At 39.8% G+C, this 14,477-nt stretch overlaps 2 protein-coding genes and 1 non-coding gene across 3 annotated transcripts; all 3 read left to right on the top strand.

The window, feature by feature from the left end:
* Positions 1 to 4,301: 4,301 nt before the first annotated feature.
* On the top strand, positions 4,302 to 4,373 carry TRNAG-UCC (transfer RNA glycine (anticodon UCC)). Its single transcript has one exon. It is a non-coding gene; the product is annotated as a tRNA-Gly (tRNA).
* Positions 4,374 to 6,076: 1,703 nt separating this feature from the next.
* Positions 6,077 to 9,640, top strand: LOC126796366 (uncharacterized). The gene is made up of 5 exons (XM_050523176.1): positions 6,077 to 6,561; positions 6,951 to 7,049; positions 7,512 to 7,556; positions 8,314 to 8,451; positions 8,968 to 9,640. Exons 1-5 carry the CDS (start codon positions 6,172 to 6,174, stop codon positions 9,322 to 9,324), a joined length of 1,029 nt encoding a protein of 342 aa, XP_050379133.1. The 5' UTR covers positions 6,077 to 6,171; the 3' UTR covers positions 9,325 to 9,640.
* A 66-nt stretch (positions 9,641 to 9,706) lies between these two features.
* Positions 9,707 to 14,364, top strand: LOC126796364 (DNA repair endonuclease UVH1). Its single transcript, XM_050523174.1, has 9 exons — positions 9,707 to 10,604; positions 10,727 to 10,947; positions 11,043 to 11,119; positions 11,328 to 11,492; positions 11,796 to 12,710; positions 13,016 to 13,123; positions 13,203 to 13,463; positions 13,580 to 13,803; positions 13,907 to 14,364. The coding sequence occupies exons 1-9, from the start codon at positions 9,745 to 9,747 to the stop codon at positions 14,115 to 14,117; spliced, it is 3,042 nt and encodes a 1,013-aa protein (XP_050379131.1). The 5' UTR covers positions 9,707 to 9,744; the 3' UTR covers positions 14,118 to 14,364.
* The last annotated feature ends 113 nt before the right edge of the window (positions 14,365 to 14,477 follow it).

Raw genomic sequence — 14,477 nt, 5'->3', positions numbered from 1 at the left:
CGATCTTTAATCATTAGGTTTGCAGTGATTCTTCCTTCAAACCCAAAGCCAAAGGTGTTGCTTACATTATATTAGAGTCTGGGAAGGTTTTGGCAATCTCTAGAGAGCCCGAACACAATCTCTGAACATATGAATCATATTTTCCTCATGATCAGCATAGTGATATGAGACTAATGCCTTTTAAATCTTTAATCACTAGAGAGTAATTTTCTCTAAATAAATAGCCAATAAAACACACCTTACTGTTTGGAGGAACCAATAAATTCAAGTTACCTGTCCGACTGAAAATCAGTATACCCTCGAGTAGCACAAGCTTTCAAATTATCAGATAACTGAAAATTCACCAGATCGAGAATCACCCCTGAATATGTATCCTCATGAGTTCCCTGATCAAGAACCACCAAATCAGTATATCCTCGAGTAGCACAAGCTTCCAATGCATGTCTTTCCCTCAGATTACTAGTCTTTTGCATCATTAGGACATGGCATTATCCCTATAGATTTACTGTCTCTCTAAGCATAGAAAAACCGTGCAACTTACCATTAAAGGCATCATATAAACCCAAGGCAACTTATCAATCCAAGGCAATATATAAACTAAAATGGAACCTAGCTATTAATCCAAAACAAAAGGCAACTTATAAACATAAGGCAACGAATAAATTTGAATCCAGTGTAAACTGAAGGCGACGAATTAATCCGAATCAAAAGGTAACATATAAACCAAAGGCAGCGTATTAATCCAAATAGAAGTGCTTCTGTTGTTTCCCTTCTATCTTCATTGTAGTTGGATTGTTTTTCTTTCTTTCTTGTTTTAGTTTGCCTCTGCTTAGTCAGGTTGCTAGTCTCTGTTTATTTCCTATTTTTCAAAGAAATCTTTCCAGCATTGATAAAAAAAAAATCCAAATCGAAAGCAACAATATACCAAAGGCATCGTAATAATCTGAAGGCAACAATATACCAAAGGCATAGTTATATCTCGGTCGAAATATTAGTTTGAATGGCCTAAATGGTTCCAAACCAATTGCAATGTCAAACTTGCAGGCCCTTCTTAACATGAACAATAAGGCAAAATATATATCTCAGCAATATAACCAACACTTTTGCATCAATGATTCTTTGTTGGAACCTCAAGTGGGGAAAAATCACTTGAGTGACAACAACCTTATTATCATGAACTTATAACGCAACATTCTTATTAATAATAACTTACAAGGCAACAATCTCAGAATATAACACTATTTGGAACCTCAGGTTGGGCAAATTCACTAGACTTGTGACATTATTAGATGCCAAATCTCTGCAGATTTAGGGGCAACATTTTTAAAAGAGTAATCCCAACTACATGCACTTTGTAAGGTCACTGCCATAGGGACTGTGTGCATCTCTATAAAATATTCTCATCTCAGATACCCATATTTTCAAATCTCAGCAGCAACCAATCTCAATTGCTCTTTTCAAGCTCACCGCTCTGGAAAGGTTGTATCCCTCCAGTTATCTTGAACCGATGGAAACTTATCAACCGAAGGCAACACTATTAACTGAAGGCAACGCATCAACCGAAGGCAACATTATAAACCGAAGGCAACTTATGATCCGAAGGCAACATTATAAACCGAAGGCAACATTATCAACTGAAGGCAACTTATCAACCGAAGGCAACATTATCAACCAAAGGCAACTTATCAACCGAAGGCAACATTATAAACCGAAGGCAACTTATGATCCGAAGGCAACATTATAAACCGAAGGCAACATTATCAACTGAAGGCAACTTATCAACCGAAGGCAACATTATCAACCAAATGCAACTTATCAACCGAAGGCAACATCATAAACCGAAGGCAACTTATGATCCGAGGCAACATTATCAACCGAAGGCAACATTATCAACCAAAGGCATCGTAATAATCTGAAGGCAACAATATACCAAAGGCATAGTTATATCTCGGTCGAAATATTAGTTTGAATGGCCTAAATGGTTCCAAACCAATTGCAATGTCAAACTTGCAGGCCCTTCTTAACATGAACAATAAGGCAAAATATATATCTCAGCAATATAACCAACACTTTTGCATCAATGATTCTTTGTTGGAACCTCAAGTGGGGAAAAATCACTTGAGTGACAACAACCTTATTATCATGAACTTATAACGCAACATTCTTATTAATAATAACTTACAAGGCAACAATCTCAGAATATAACACTATTGGAACCTCAGGTTGGGCAAATTCACTAGACTTGTGACATTATTAGATGCCAAATCTCTGCAGATTTAGGGGCAACATTTTTAAAAGAGTAATCCCAACTACATGCACTTTGTAAGGTCACTGCCATAGGGACCGTGTGTATCTCTATAAAATATTCTCATCTCAGATACCCATATTTTCAAATCTCAGCAGCAACCAATCTCAATTGCTCTTTTCAAGCTCACCGCTCTGGAAAGGTTGTATCCCTCCAGTTATCTTGAACCGATGGAAACTTATCAACCGAAGGCAACACTATTAACTGAAGGCAACGCATCAACCGAAGGCAACATTATAAACCGAAGGCAACTTATGATCCGAAGGCAACATTATAAACCGAAGGCAACATTATCAACCAAAGGCAACTTATCAACCGAAGGCAACATTATAAACCGAAGGCAACTTATGATCCGAGGCAACATTATCAACCGAAGGCAACATTATCAACCGAAGGCAACTTATGATCCGAAGGCAACATTATCAACTGAAGGCAACTTATCAACCGAAGGCAACATTATCAACTGAAGGCAACTTATCAACCAAAGGCAACATTATAAACCGAAGGCAACTTATGACCCGAAGGCACATTATAAACCGAAGGCAACATTATCAACCGAAGGCAACTTATGATCCGAAGGCAACATTATCAACTGAAGGCAACTTATCAACCGAAGGCAACATTATCAACCGAAGGCAACTTATCAACCAAAGGCAACATTATAAACAAAGGAAACTTATCAACCGAAGGCAACATTATAAACCGAAGGCAACTTATGACCCGAAGGCACATTATAAACCGAAGACAACATTATCAACCGAAGGCAACTTATGATCCCAAGGCAACATTATCAACTGAAGGCAACATTATCAACTGAAGGCAACTTATCAACCGAAGGCAACATTATCAACCGAAGGCAACTTATCAACCGAAGACAACATTATAAACCGAAGGCAACTTATGACCCGAAGGCAACATTATAAACCGAAGGCAACATTATCAACCGAAGGTAACTTATCAACCGAAGGCAACATTATAAACAAAGGCAACTTATCAACCGAAGGCAACATTATAAACCGAAGGCAACATTATCAACCGAATGCAACTTATGATCCGAAGGCAACATTATCAACTGAAGGCAACTTATCAACCGACATTATCAACCGAAGGCAACTTATCAACCGAAGACAACATTATAAACCGAAGGCAACTTATGACCCGAAGGCAACATTATAAACCGAAGGCATAAGTATTATTCCAAATCGATAGGCAACATATAAACGCAACCCAACTTGATAACATAAAAAACTCAAGGCATCGTCATATTCCTATCAAGCCGAATTTTAGAGGCAACTTATAAACCCAAGGAAACGAATTAATCTGAATCCAGTGGCAACATAAAAACTCAAGGCAACGGATTAATCTAAAGGCAACATAATGAACCAAAGGCAACAAATCAATCCGAATCAAAATGCAACAAAGGCAGCAAATTAATCTGAATCCAAAGGCAACATATACACCCAAGGTAACGTGTTAATCGGAATGCCATACTGAAATTGACGGCAAGCTTTCAAATGATTAACCATCGATGTAATCATATTCGAAACTCACCACCGCAATTACCAATCCATCTGAAATCGAATAAAGGAAAAACAGTATCAAACCACAAATCAAAGACGGACCCAATTGAATTAAGCGAGTCAATTCCTTATCTCAAAAGAGAATAATCGAATCAGCAAAAGCAACATGAAGGGAATTTACCTTACGGTGGTGAAGATGCAGCGAAAGCCTATCGTAAGGAGCGAATTGAACATATCCGAGGGTGGTTGGCCGCAGCGACTGTAGAGAACAAGCCGGAGGTTCGCCGGAGCGGCCGTAAGGGGAGAGAGAGAGAGGGGGGGGGGGGCGGGGGGAGAAACCCAAATTCAAAATTCAAAATTGAATCTCTTTCTAACCCAAACGGCTGTTCTCTATGGCTTGTCTTTTAATAAGGAATCTCTTTCTAACCCAATCTCTTCCTCATTGATATATATTTATTTAGTTCTGGATGTCAACAGCGTTTGTAGTCCAACGGTTAGGATAATTGCCTTCCAAGCAATAGACCCGGGTTCGACTCCCGGCAGACGCACATTATTATTTTTGGAAATCAGTAAGGCTCAGGAGTAGTCAGAGTAGTAACTCATTTCATCATCTTGACCTTGTTTTATTTTGCAAGTTATTCGAGTCTAGCTAGGTTGCTTCAAACCTGATGTTCAACCATAAGAGAGACACATATATATTGCGTAAGTTCAGCTGATAGCTTTCTCCCACTTCTACCTAAACCATACATTAAGTAAAAGAATAGACATTTCACATTTTCATACCCTTTTTTCTTTGTTGTTTTAACACCTTTGAGACTTGGTTTAGTCTAAATCGGTTGCCAGTTAAATTATTGGTTACATTATTTTTTATTTGCATCTAGAAGACAAACACAATAGTACTCTTACAGGTATAGCTAAAATGGCCGGCCGGCTGGTGCGTGCAATATGGCTTGCTCTTACTTTGTGCATGTATAGTAGATGGTGTTGCACTGTTGCTTGTCATCAAAGCATGCATGGCCGACAATGCTGCAAGCTTTGGCTACCATTATATGCCTGTGTTGCCGGTATAGATGTTAATGGTGTTCTACGGTTCAATGAAGGTTGTGGTAGCTAGCTGCCTAGTTAGGAGGATGCCTTACCGGCCACTTCCACTTCCAAGTTTCAAGTGTGCGAGAGTAATGAATCAACTCTCGGTCGATCTCATTCTTTAATTCTGTTTATATATAGATACATTGTTTCCATACATTTATATAAGAATTCAGTTTAAAGGATCCAGTATTTAAATCTTCTTCATTAGCTCTCATGAGTTCGATCGTCACTTCTCACAACTATGAAGTATGAACTATCGTGCCAAAGCTTTTCCTGATTTGCCAGTGAGACTAAAACTTGTTCCATATTGGAAGACACGACACAATGTATGTTCCTTGAGCACGTACATAACGTGTGCATGTGAGACTAAAATCATACACACACACGGCGCATATATATATATATAGGGCATTGATTTAGTACTCAAAAGTTGGATTGGTGATTTTTGACAAAAGAGGGTGATATACCTTGTGTGACTTCTAAGCAAGGACCTTACTTCTTCTTTCTCTTATGTTTCATATTGACCTTTTCACTCATCTAAATATGCATGTTCCTATACATTCTTGGGCCAAAAAACATTCTTGGACTGCTTTTACATTTTTACCTATGAAGTTCATATGTTTAAGCTTATATAACACTAGCAATGTGCCCCGCGATGCCGCAGATTACATTCTCCCTGCGAATTTTCAGGTTAAATCAGTATCTCACATCCTTAAAGTGATATTATATATAATATATTACCATACTACCCCTTTATATTTTTTCTTTGCATTAATTATTTTCATTTGTTCATAAGCAATATATGAAGTTTAAATTTTTGGTGAAACTATTGACACTAAACCCTTGGTTCCAATTATAGTAGTGGAGATACAAATGAACTTTGAGGTGTTAACCTATATTCTCATCATCGTATGTAAATTGTTGCTTAGTGTATAAAGTGATATTATTCTCTAAAGTTTGCTTCAATGATGAATAAAATTCAAGAACAAAATATTTAGGGAATTGGGGTACAAATTATTATATTAGGAAACTAGGAAAGGTAAGCTTCGTCTGGTCTGTCGATTACGAACACAACAACTTGAACACAACACGTTTTAGTCATTGCTGGCTGCTGGTTCCAATTCCCATGATCAATCTTTGTCAACGGTCAACGCTTTAATCTTCCAACAATCCAACCCAACCTCAAAATTGTTTCATCATTACTCCACAGATCCTAAAATCCCTTTCTGGGTCTCCTTCTTCCCCACAACATCTCAAATGGGTCGGAGGCAGAGCGACCCAGAAGCCACTCATTACTCCACACCCGTCCTCCTCTTGGTGGGTTTGGTCTCCTGTGCTCTAGTCTATGGTCTCATCTCTGCGGTGCTTAAACCCAATGCGCCGTCGTCGTTTTCGGAGCTGGAGTCATTGGCATTGGTGGAGCAGAGTGGGGAGAAGGGAGAGAGTGATGGAGGGTGTTGTAGAGGGATTGAGAATATGGAGCTGTGGGGTGCTGCTGTGAAGTGGGGTTCAGAGTTTAAGTTCAATTCTTCTGAGGAGTGTTGCCAGGCTTGTAAGGCAATGTGTACTGGGACTGATGGGCCTTGTTTGTGTGATAGTTGGGTCTTCTGTGGGAATAGGGAGGCTTGTGGCTCTAAATTTGGTGAGGTGAGTTGATTCTGGAACCTGGTGTTGATTAAAGTTTGATGCATTTTTCTGTTTCTGAGTTAGTTATGTAAAGCTTGGATATGGTTAGGATATTAATGTATGAAGGTGTGATTATGTATGCTGCTTGGTGAATCATACGTTGAGGTTGACTTGGATTGCTGTTTATAAAATCCTAGTAATTCTTAAGCTGAGCATTTGATTCTGTTAGGCATTTGTGTGTAAATTGAGTCATTTAGAGATCAAATGGAGAGTATTGTTTTTGAAGTCTGCATTTTCACATCAAATGAAGCAGGGGGAAAGCAGTTTTTGGATTTTCTGGTTTTCCGTATTGTTCTATGTTTACAGTGTGGAAGGTTCTTATTTGTGTTAACTTTGTTGATCTGATCCAGTGCTGGTTGAAGAAGCAGAAGGATACATTGTCCCCTGAGCGCCAGGAAACAGGGGAAGCAGTTAGTTGGACATCTGGAATCATCTTTGGGAGAGGAGAGGTAATGCAACTTAGTTGACTCATAGATTGAAAACAGAATGACGCCTTGTTCCCTACAACTTAGTTTCTGTAATTTTCATTTTCATTTTTGGTGCTGGTTTGTAGTTTCTTAATCGTTGCAACCCATATCGCCTTTTCTTTTTAGTATATTCAACATTTGTGCTCTCTCTACTTTGTAGTGTATCGTCTTCTTTACCTCCTGAGCGAGAGCAAGAACTGTTACAGGATTAGACCAGGATGTTGTTATACTGTGAAATTGCAATTAGGTTCTACCCTTGACTATCATTAGATTGGACAACAGCACCATAGGAAAGGTTCCTAGTAGCTTTCCCTAATACTGTTGAATGGCTTCTGTGACTCAGTCACTTTCACTGGTTACATATTGTTTTGTTTGTTTTCTCGCTATTACAGAATTGATTTATATTGTCAAATGACCTTTTCCTTTCTTTTTCCTTCCTTTTAGGGAATTGTTGGCTTGGAAACACAATATGGAACTCTACATATAAAAGTAAGTGTTGATGCCCTCAGGATCTTTCGTTTCTTTTTCCTATAGAACAATTACGTCTGCATGCATGCACACACAGCCCATTAAGCAACATTGCAACTGTTTACAGAATCACTAGTGAGAGTGCCACTCTTCTAGAGTTTACCTTTTGCATACATAAACTAACACTGATGTAACATAGTCTATATCTGTAACTTGGTTGAAAAGGCATTGCTTGAAATTCTAGTATGGGCATGAAACTTGATTCTGAGTTTGGCTATTGTCTCTTGTTTTCATCAACATCTCATAACTGCATAACAGCATGAGAGAGCATTACTCAGTAATGAAAATTTCCCTTTACAAGATAACAAACCTTTTTGAGAACTAAACTTTTAGGCTTTACCTTAGGTAAATCAGTTCAATTTTTTTTATTGGAGTACATTAAATGATACGACTCATAGGAGCTTATGGTCATTATGTTTGGATCAGTTAAGACATTTTTGTTTAATGATTAATGGAGGCTGTGTGGAACAAGTATTTGTGATGCAAAAATATAACAGAATTATGGTTTCTAATTAATTTGAAGAAGATAAAAGTTTTCTTAGTTCACATACTGGAGAGATGTTCACTTCCCGTATGCTGCTTTTCTTCCTTTTTACTTTTTATAAAACAAATCTCATATATCCTTTTGTCAGCTGCACAGGCTTATATAGTTATATTTTTCTTGATTTAATACCACACACTAACAGATTAGTTCTTCCAATAATATTCAATTGTTCAGCTTCTCCCAGACTGTGCCCCTCATTCTGTGGCCTACATTCTTGAGTTGTTAGAACTGCGTCATTGTGCAGGCTGCCAATTTTATCGCGCAGAGGACCGTGGGGAATCATGGGATATAGAAGGAAACCACATAAAAGATGTAAGATTTTACTAAGGTGCCTTTAATTTTCTATAGTTGATTATTTGCACGTAACAGATCATTATGGAGTAATTCGTATGCTTGTGGCGGTTTGGTTACAGATGTGTAACCCTTGCACATCTAAGTTTGTGTTTACAAAGAAAAGAGAAAAAAAAAATAGAAGAAATTGATATAGGCTCAGATATGGAGAACTATATCTAACGGAATTTTCAATTCTCTGTAATAAATTTTCTGATAAGATTCAATATTAAAAGGGAGCTGAGATACATATATCAGTACCTTGTTCTTGATGTGTTTTCATGTTTTCCTTCTACAATAGATAAATATGAGTACTCATTCTTGCGGTAATATGTATATATAGGAGAAATGAAGTTCTGCTTTTAATCTAATTGGTTATTGCAGAATTTATCGCAGCCTCAGCTCGAATTCAAATAATTTGATGAAACATCAACTGTAATGATTGATTTGTGTACTTGTGTGTTCACTATACCTAACATTCTTCTCTGAATTGCCCAGGCTCCTTTCGGTCCTCCTTTTGCACTGGTTCAGGGAACACTGGAAGCCCAAGGAGCCAACTTGAAGAAGTTTCCAACTGAATTTTGCCCAACCTTAAAAAGGGGTTCGGTAGCATGGATTGGTTCTGGTCCTGGATTTTTCATAAGCCTTGCAAACCATGAGGAGTGGAAAAAAGAGTACACTGTCTTTGCTTCTGTTCTTCCAGAAGACATGAACATCGCTGAGAAAATTGCTCAGCTTCCCACCACTGGTGATGTTTGGAACAATATCAATGTGTCTGTGTTGGAGAAGCCTGTTCCATTGGTATTGCGAAGAATGAAGACGAGCCATGGAGATCTCACCATAAACAGAGAATAAGATTAGAAGAACCTACACAATACTGGTATGCACACAACGAAATGTCATCCCTTTATTAGGTTTTCTCTCCGTATTCTGACATAAGTTTGCATTGCTTTCCCGGAGTGATGACCGACCTAGATGGGACGTGAAGAAAGTTTTTGTGTTTCCATGTAACAATCTACATTCATGTATCAGAGCAAATACCAAGCAGGGAATAGTAACAAACAGTCTCTTGGTATGATCATGTATCAAGCAAGAAAGTCTTTATGTTTTCGTGTACCAAACTCCATTCATTTATCAGATTAAATACAAAAGCAAGAAAAAAGTTAAGTCAGTTGATCACATTGATGATGGCAATGCTGAATAGGAGGTTCTGTTGTGCTCTTATAATACAGACTCCCCCAAACCCTCTGAGAAACCCCCAAATCAAAATCCGAAATGGTTCAATTTCACGAGCACATAATCGCCGACCTCCTCGGCTCCCCACCCAACGGCAGCGGCCTGGTGATCCTCTCCTCCGGCCTCGCCCTCCCCAAACTGATCGCCACCCTCCTCCGCCTCCACACCCCCTCTCAGGGCACCCTCCTCATCCTCTCCCCCCACACCAACCCCTCCTTCAAATCCCAACTCCTCCACCACTTCCACCCCAACCCCATCTCCGAAATCACCGCCGACCTCCCCTCCCACCACCGCCTCTCCCTCTACTCCTCCGGCCTCCCCTTCTTCATCACCCCCCGCATCCTCATCGTCGACCTCCTCACCTCCCGCCTCCCCTCCTCCTCCATCTCCGGCCTCCTCCTCCCCTCCGCCCACTCCCTCTCCGACACCTCCACCGAGGCCTTCATCGTCCGCGTCTTCCGCTCCCTCAACTCCTCCGCCTTCGTCCGCGCCTTCTCCGACAACCCCCACGCCATGGTCGCCGGCTTCGCCAAGGCCGAGCGCACCATGAAGTGTCTTCACATCACCAAGCTCCACCTCTGGCCGAGGTTCCACGTCGAGGTCGGGACCGAGCTCGAGAGGGACGCGCCGGAGGTGGTCGATATTAGGGTTCCGATGACGAAGCACATGGTTGGGATTCAGAAGGCGATTCTTGAGGTCATGGATGCGTGCTTGAAGGAGATGCGGAAGACCAACAAGGTCGACGTGGAGGATCTGACGGTCGAGAATGGGCTGTTTAAGTCGTTTGATGAGATTGTGAGGAGGCAGTTGGATCCTATTTGGCATACATTGGGGAAGAAGACCAAGCAGCTTGTTTCGGATTTGAAGACTCTCAGGAAGCTCTTGGATTACCTTGTTAGGTACATTTTCGGCCTTTGGTTTGCGATTCAATGTGTGTGTTTTGAGTTTTAAACCAGGATTTTGGGAATGTAGTTTGTTGTGGTAATTGATTTTGTAATGTTGTTCTTGTTGGTTTGGGTAGATATGATGCGGTGACTTATTTGAAGTACTTGGATACACTGAGAGTGTCGGAGAGTTTTCGGTCAGTGTGGATATTTGCAGAGTCGAGTTATAAGATATTCGAGTATGCAAAGAAGAGGGTTTATCGATTTGTGACTTCCGGTGGGGTGAATGTGAGTGAGCAGGGTAAGAGTGTGAAAGGCAAGAAGAGGAAACTGAAGGGGGATAATGATAAAGAGCAAGGTGAAGCGGAATTATCAATTCTTTTATGCTATTCCTTATAATTTGTGTTTTTGTTATATAGTCTGCTTGAACTTCTGTTTTATTTGCATATGTAGATGTTGGTGGTGCTTCAGCGGCCAGTATAGTTTTAGATGAAGTTCTAGAGGAAGCACCAAAGTGGAAGGTCTTACGTGTGAGTGAGTGTCTTCCCAATCCTATGTGACCATATTGTTCTTAAATGACAAGCCGTTGGACCACTTTACCATGCCATCCTATTTATGCTTGTTTCGGTTGTTTCATTTGCTTCTTTTAAATCAGTTTGAATAGCTATGTCGGGAATACTGAAGTTGATAGATTTGAGTCAATTTTATATAAGTTTCATTGTGTTCGTGTAATTCCAGGAGGTTCTAGAAGAGATAGAAGAAGAAAGACAAAAACTTGCTTCATCAAGAGAAGATATTCCGGCTGAAGATGATATAGTAGATAGTGGCATTGTTCTAGTGGCATGTAAAGACGAACGATCATGTATGCAGCTTGAGGATCTCATCAATAATGGTCCACAAAAGGTTTCTTACTTTCATCTTAGTGTTTATTTCATTGACCTGTATTGGATCTTTATAGTTTGGATACATTGAATTTGGAAAACTTGCCTGCTGGTCCGGTTAGTGTTTTTTTTTTCTTTTGGACATGTTTTCATCCAAACTTAATGAATTCTTGATGAAAAATGGGTGCAAATATAGAGAGAAAGGAAATGACATGCTACTGTCCTCTTGATTTGATTTATAAGATGTTGGGCCTAAATAATCATTTCCCTCGAATAAGCTTGTAGAAAGATTATGAACCAGTTATTGATTTACTTTCTTTTTTAGGTCATGCGGGAGGAATGGGAGAACTACTTGTTGGGCAAGGGAGAGCTGCGTGACTTGCATACACGTTATAAAAAGAAACCGAAGAAAGCCAAAGGTTTTGGTATTCTGGATGGAGTTGTTCACACAACTGCTCCCCAGAGTACAGAAGCTAGCAGCATAAACAAGCAGGAACATGATGCTCTTATGGCTGCCGCATCTGCAATTAGAAATCGAGCTAGAAAAGAAGATGCTATTGGAGATGATCCCCAGCGTATTGTTAGTGGCAGAGGACGTGGAAAGGGAAAAGGAAGAGAGGAACCTGCTTCAGGATCAGAAGTTAGAAATCAAACTAAAAAGTTTAATGCTGTTGGGGATGATTCTCAACTTCTTGCTGGAAAAGGAAAAGGAAAAGTACGGAACAGAAAAGCCCCAGCTAGTGTTAAGACTTCGGGGAATAAAGTCGACAATGATGATAAAAAGGAAGAAACAATTGATACACTAGTTATTTCTGATTCAGAAAATGAAGGACAAGCAGATGAAATCCATCAGGCGTTGACAGCTGGTTCCAGTGAAGCTGCTTTCCAGGGTGGCCCTGTAGGTGAAGGGTTTTTGAGGAAGCATAGACAACCCCATTCTACTGGATTGAAAAATGCTAAGCCACTACCTCCGGTGCACTTTTATGCTCTTGAAAGTGGTCAACCTACACTTGACATTTTGAGACCCTCGACGATTGTTGTTTACCATCCAGATATGACTTTTGTCAGGGAAATTGAAGTCCATAAAGCTGAGAATCCTTCAAAGAAGATGAAAGTATATTTTCTTTTCTATGAAGATTCTTCTGAGGGTCAAAAGTTTGAGGCAAGCATTAGAAGGGAGAATGGAGCATTTGAATCTTTGATTAGGCAGAAGTCACTGATGATGATACCGGTTGATCAGGTGTGCTTAATTTCCTTTTACAATATGTCTGTTGCAGATGTACTTTGTATTCATATTGACATTTTTTTGTCTTGTTCTTATTGCTCGTCCTATTCTTTCTACGTGGATAATTAACTACTGTTAATTACTGTGTCCTTAAATTGCTGCTTGATTCATCGTGGAACATATTATATCTCAATCATTTTATGTATCCCGAGTATTAGCATTTGCAATGTCATCTTTTCTCTTTCCCTGCCTGCACCTATGTTAATGTTTAGTACTGAAACTAATATATTTGTGCTGGTGTTGCCCTTATTTTACATCAGGATGGTAACTGTATAGGATTGAATCCTTCTGTAGAACCGGATGTGTCATTGCAAAACTCTCTGACTAGAAAGGCGGGGGGAAGAAGGGAGGCTGAGAAGCAAATGCAGGTGTAATATATTGACCTTTGTGATACGTTATATCGTCTTTCTAGCACCACCATTTTTGCTTAAACTCTCACCATTTCAGGTCATAGTGGACATGAGGGAGTTCATGAGCAGCCTTCCTAATGTTCTCCACCGGAAGGGCATGCGCATAATACCTGTGACCTTGGAAGTTGGTGATTATATCCTTTCTCCATTAATATGTGTGGAGAGGAAGAGTATTCAAGATCTATTTATGAGCTTCACATCAGGCCGCCTTTATAACCAAGTAGAGACCATGGTGCGGTACTATAGAATACCTGTCCTCCTGATCGAATTTTCACAAGACAAAAGCTTCTCATTTCAGGTAATCTGAGTGATATCAATGCGGATTAGTCAATGGGTGGGCTTAATTTTAATCATTTGATGGAATATTTCTATGTATTTATTTATTTGTGATGAAGTGTTGGATGCTTCTTGTAGTCTGCAAGTGATATTGGGGATGATGTCACACCAAATAGTATTATTTCTAAGCTGTCATTGCTTGTTCTACACTTCCCTCGGCTGCGAATTATCTGGTCTCGCAGTCTGCATGCTACTGCTGAAATCTTTGCTACTCTCAAGGCAAATCAAGATGAACCTGACGAGACAAAAGCAACTAGAGTTGGTGTACCCTCTGAAGATGGGATCATAGAAGATGACGTGAGGTAACTCTAGCAGTGTACAGCCAGAAAGTGCTAACAAGTAATTCCTTGCATTTATCGGCATACTCTTGATAAATTATAAATGCATATTTTGTTATGTACGCAGGGCTGAAAATTACAATACGTCTGCTGTGGAGTTCTTGAGGCGACTCCCAGGTGTGACAGATTCAAATTACAGGGCAATAGTGGATGGTTGCAAGAGTTTGGCAGAACTTGCTCTCATGCCAGTGGAGAGGCTAGCCGAGTTAATGGGTGGCCATAAAGCAGCTCGGACGTTGAGAGAGTTCCTCGATGCCAAGTATCCAACCCTGTTATAAAAGCCTCCTCGGACCATTGCACATCTGCAATTGTACAGCTAGAGAGCAGAACGTAAGGAGTAGCACCATTCAATTAAATTCATCAGGGAAATTTTCGTTTGCAAATTGTTGTTGTATTGAAGTTTTGGCCTGCATTTTCCATTGTCATTCATTGTAATTTATAAATCGAACAAGTTGTTTTGCCATGATTTTGGCAATTCGTAAGTTCTCATGTTCGTGAAATCATGTACCTATACTGGAATGCCAGTTTCTTTGGAAACTAAGAGTTCTGAGTTTAACAATGCAAGTACCTCAAAACGACGTCGTTGCTGCTTTCCAAGTAACGTCCTCAAGTGCCGCGTACGTTACACAAATAAAAAC

This window comes from Argentina anserina, chromosome 5 (genome assembly GCF_933775445.1).
Source record: "Argentina anserina chromosome 5, drPotAnse1.1, whole genome shotgun sequence".
NCBI lineage: Eukaryota > Viridiplantae > Streptophyta > Magnoliopsida > Rosales > Rosaceae > Argentina > Argentina anserina.
The sequence above is the reverse complement of the archived record's forward strand: the minus strand, read 5'-3'. Positions and strand labels throughout refer to the sequence as shown.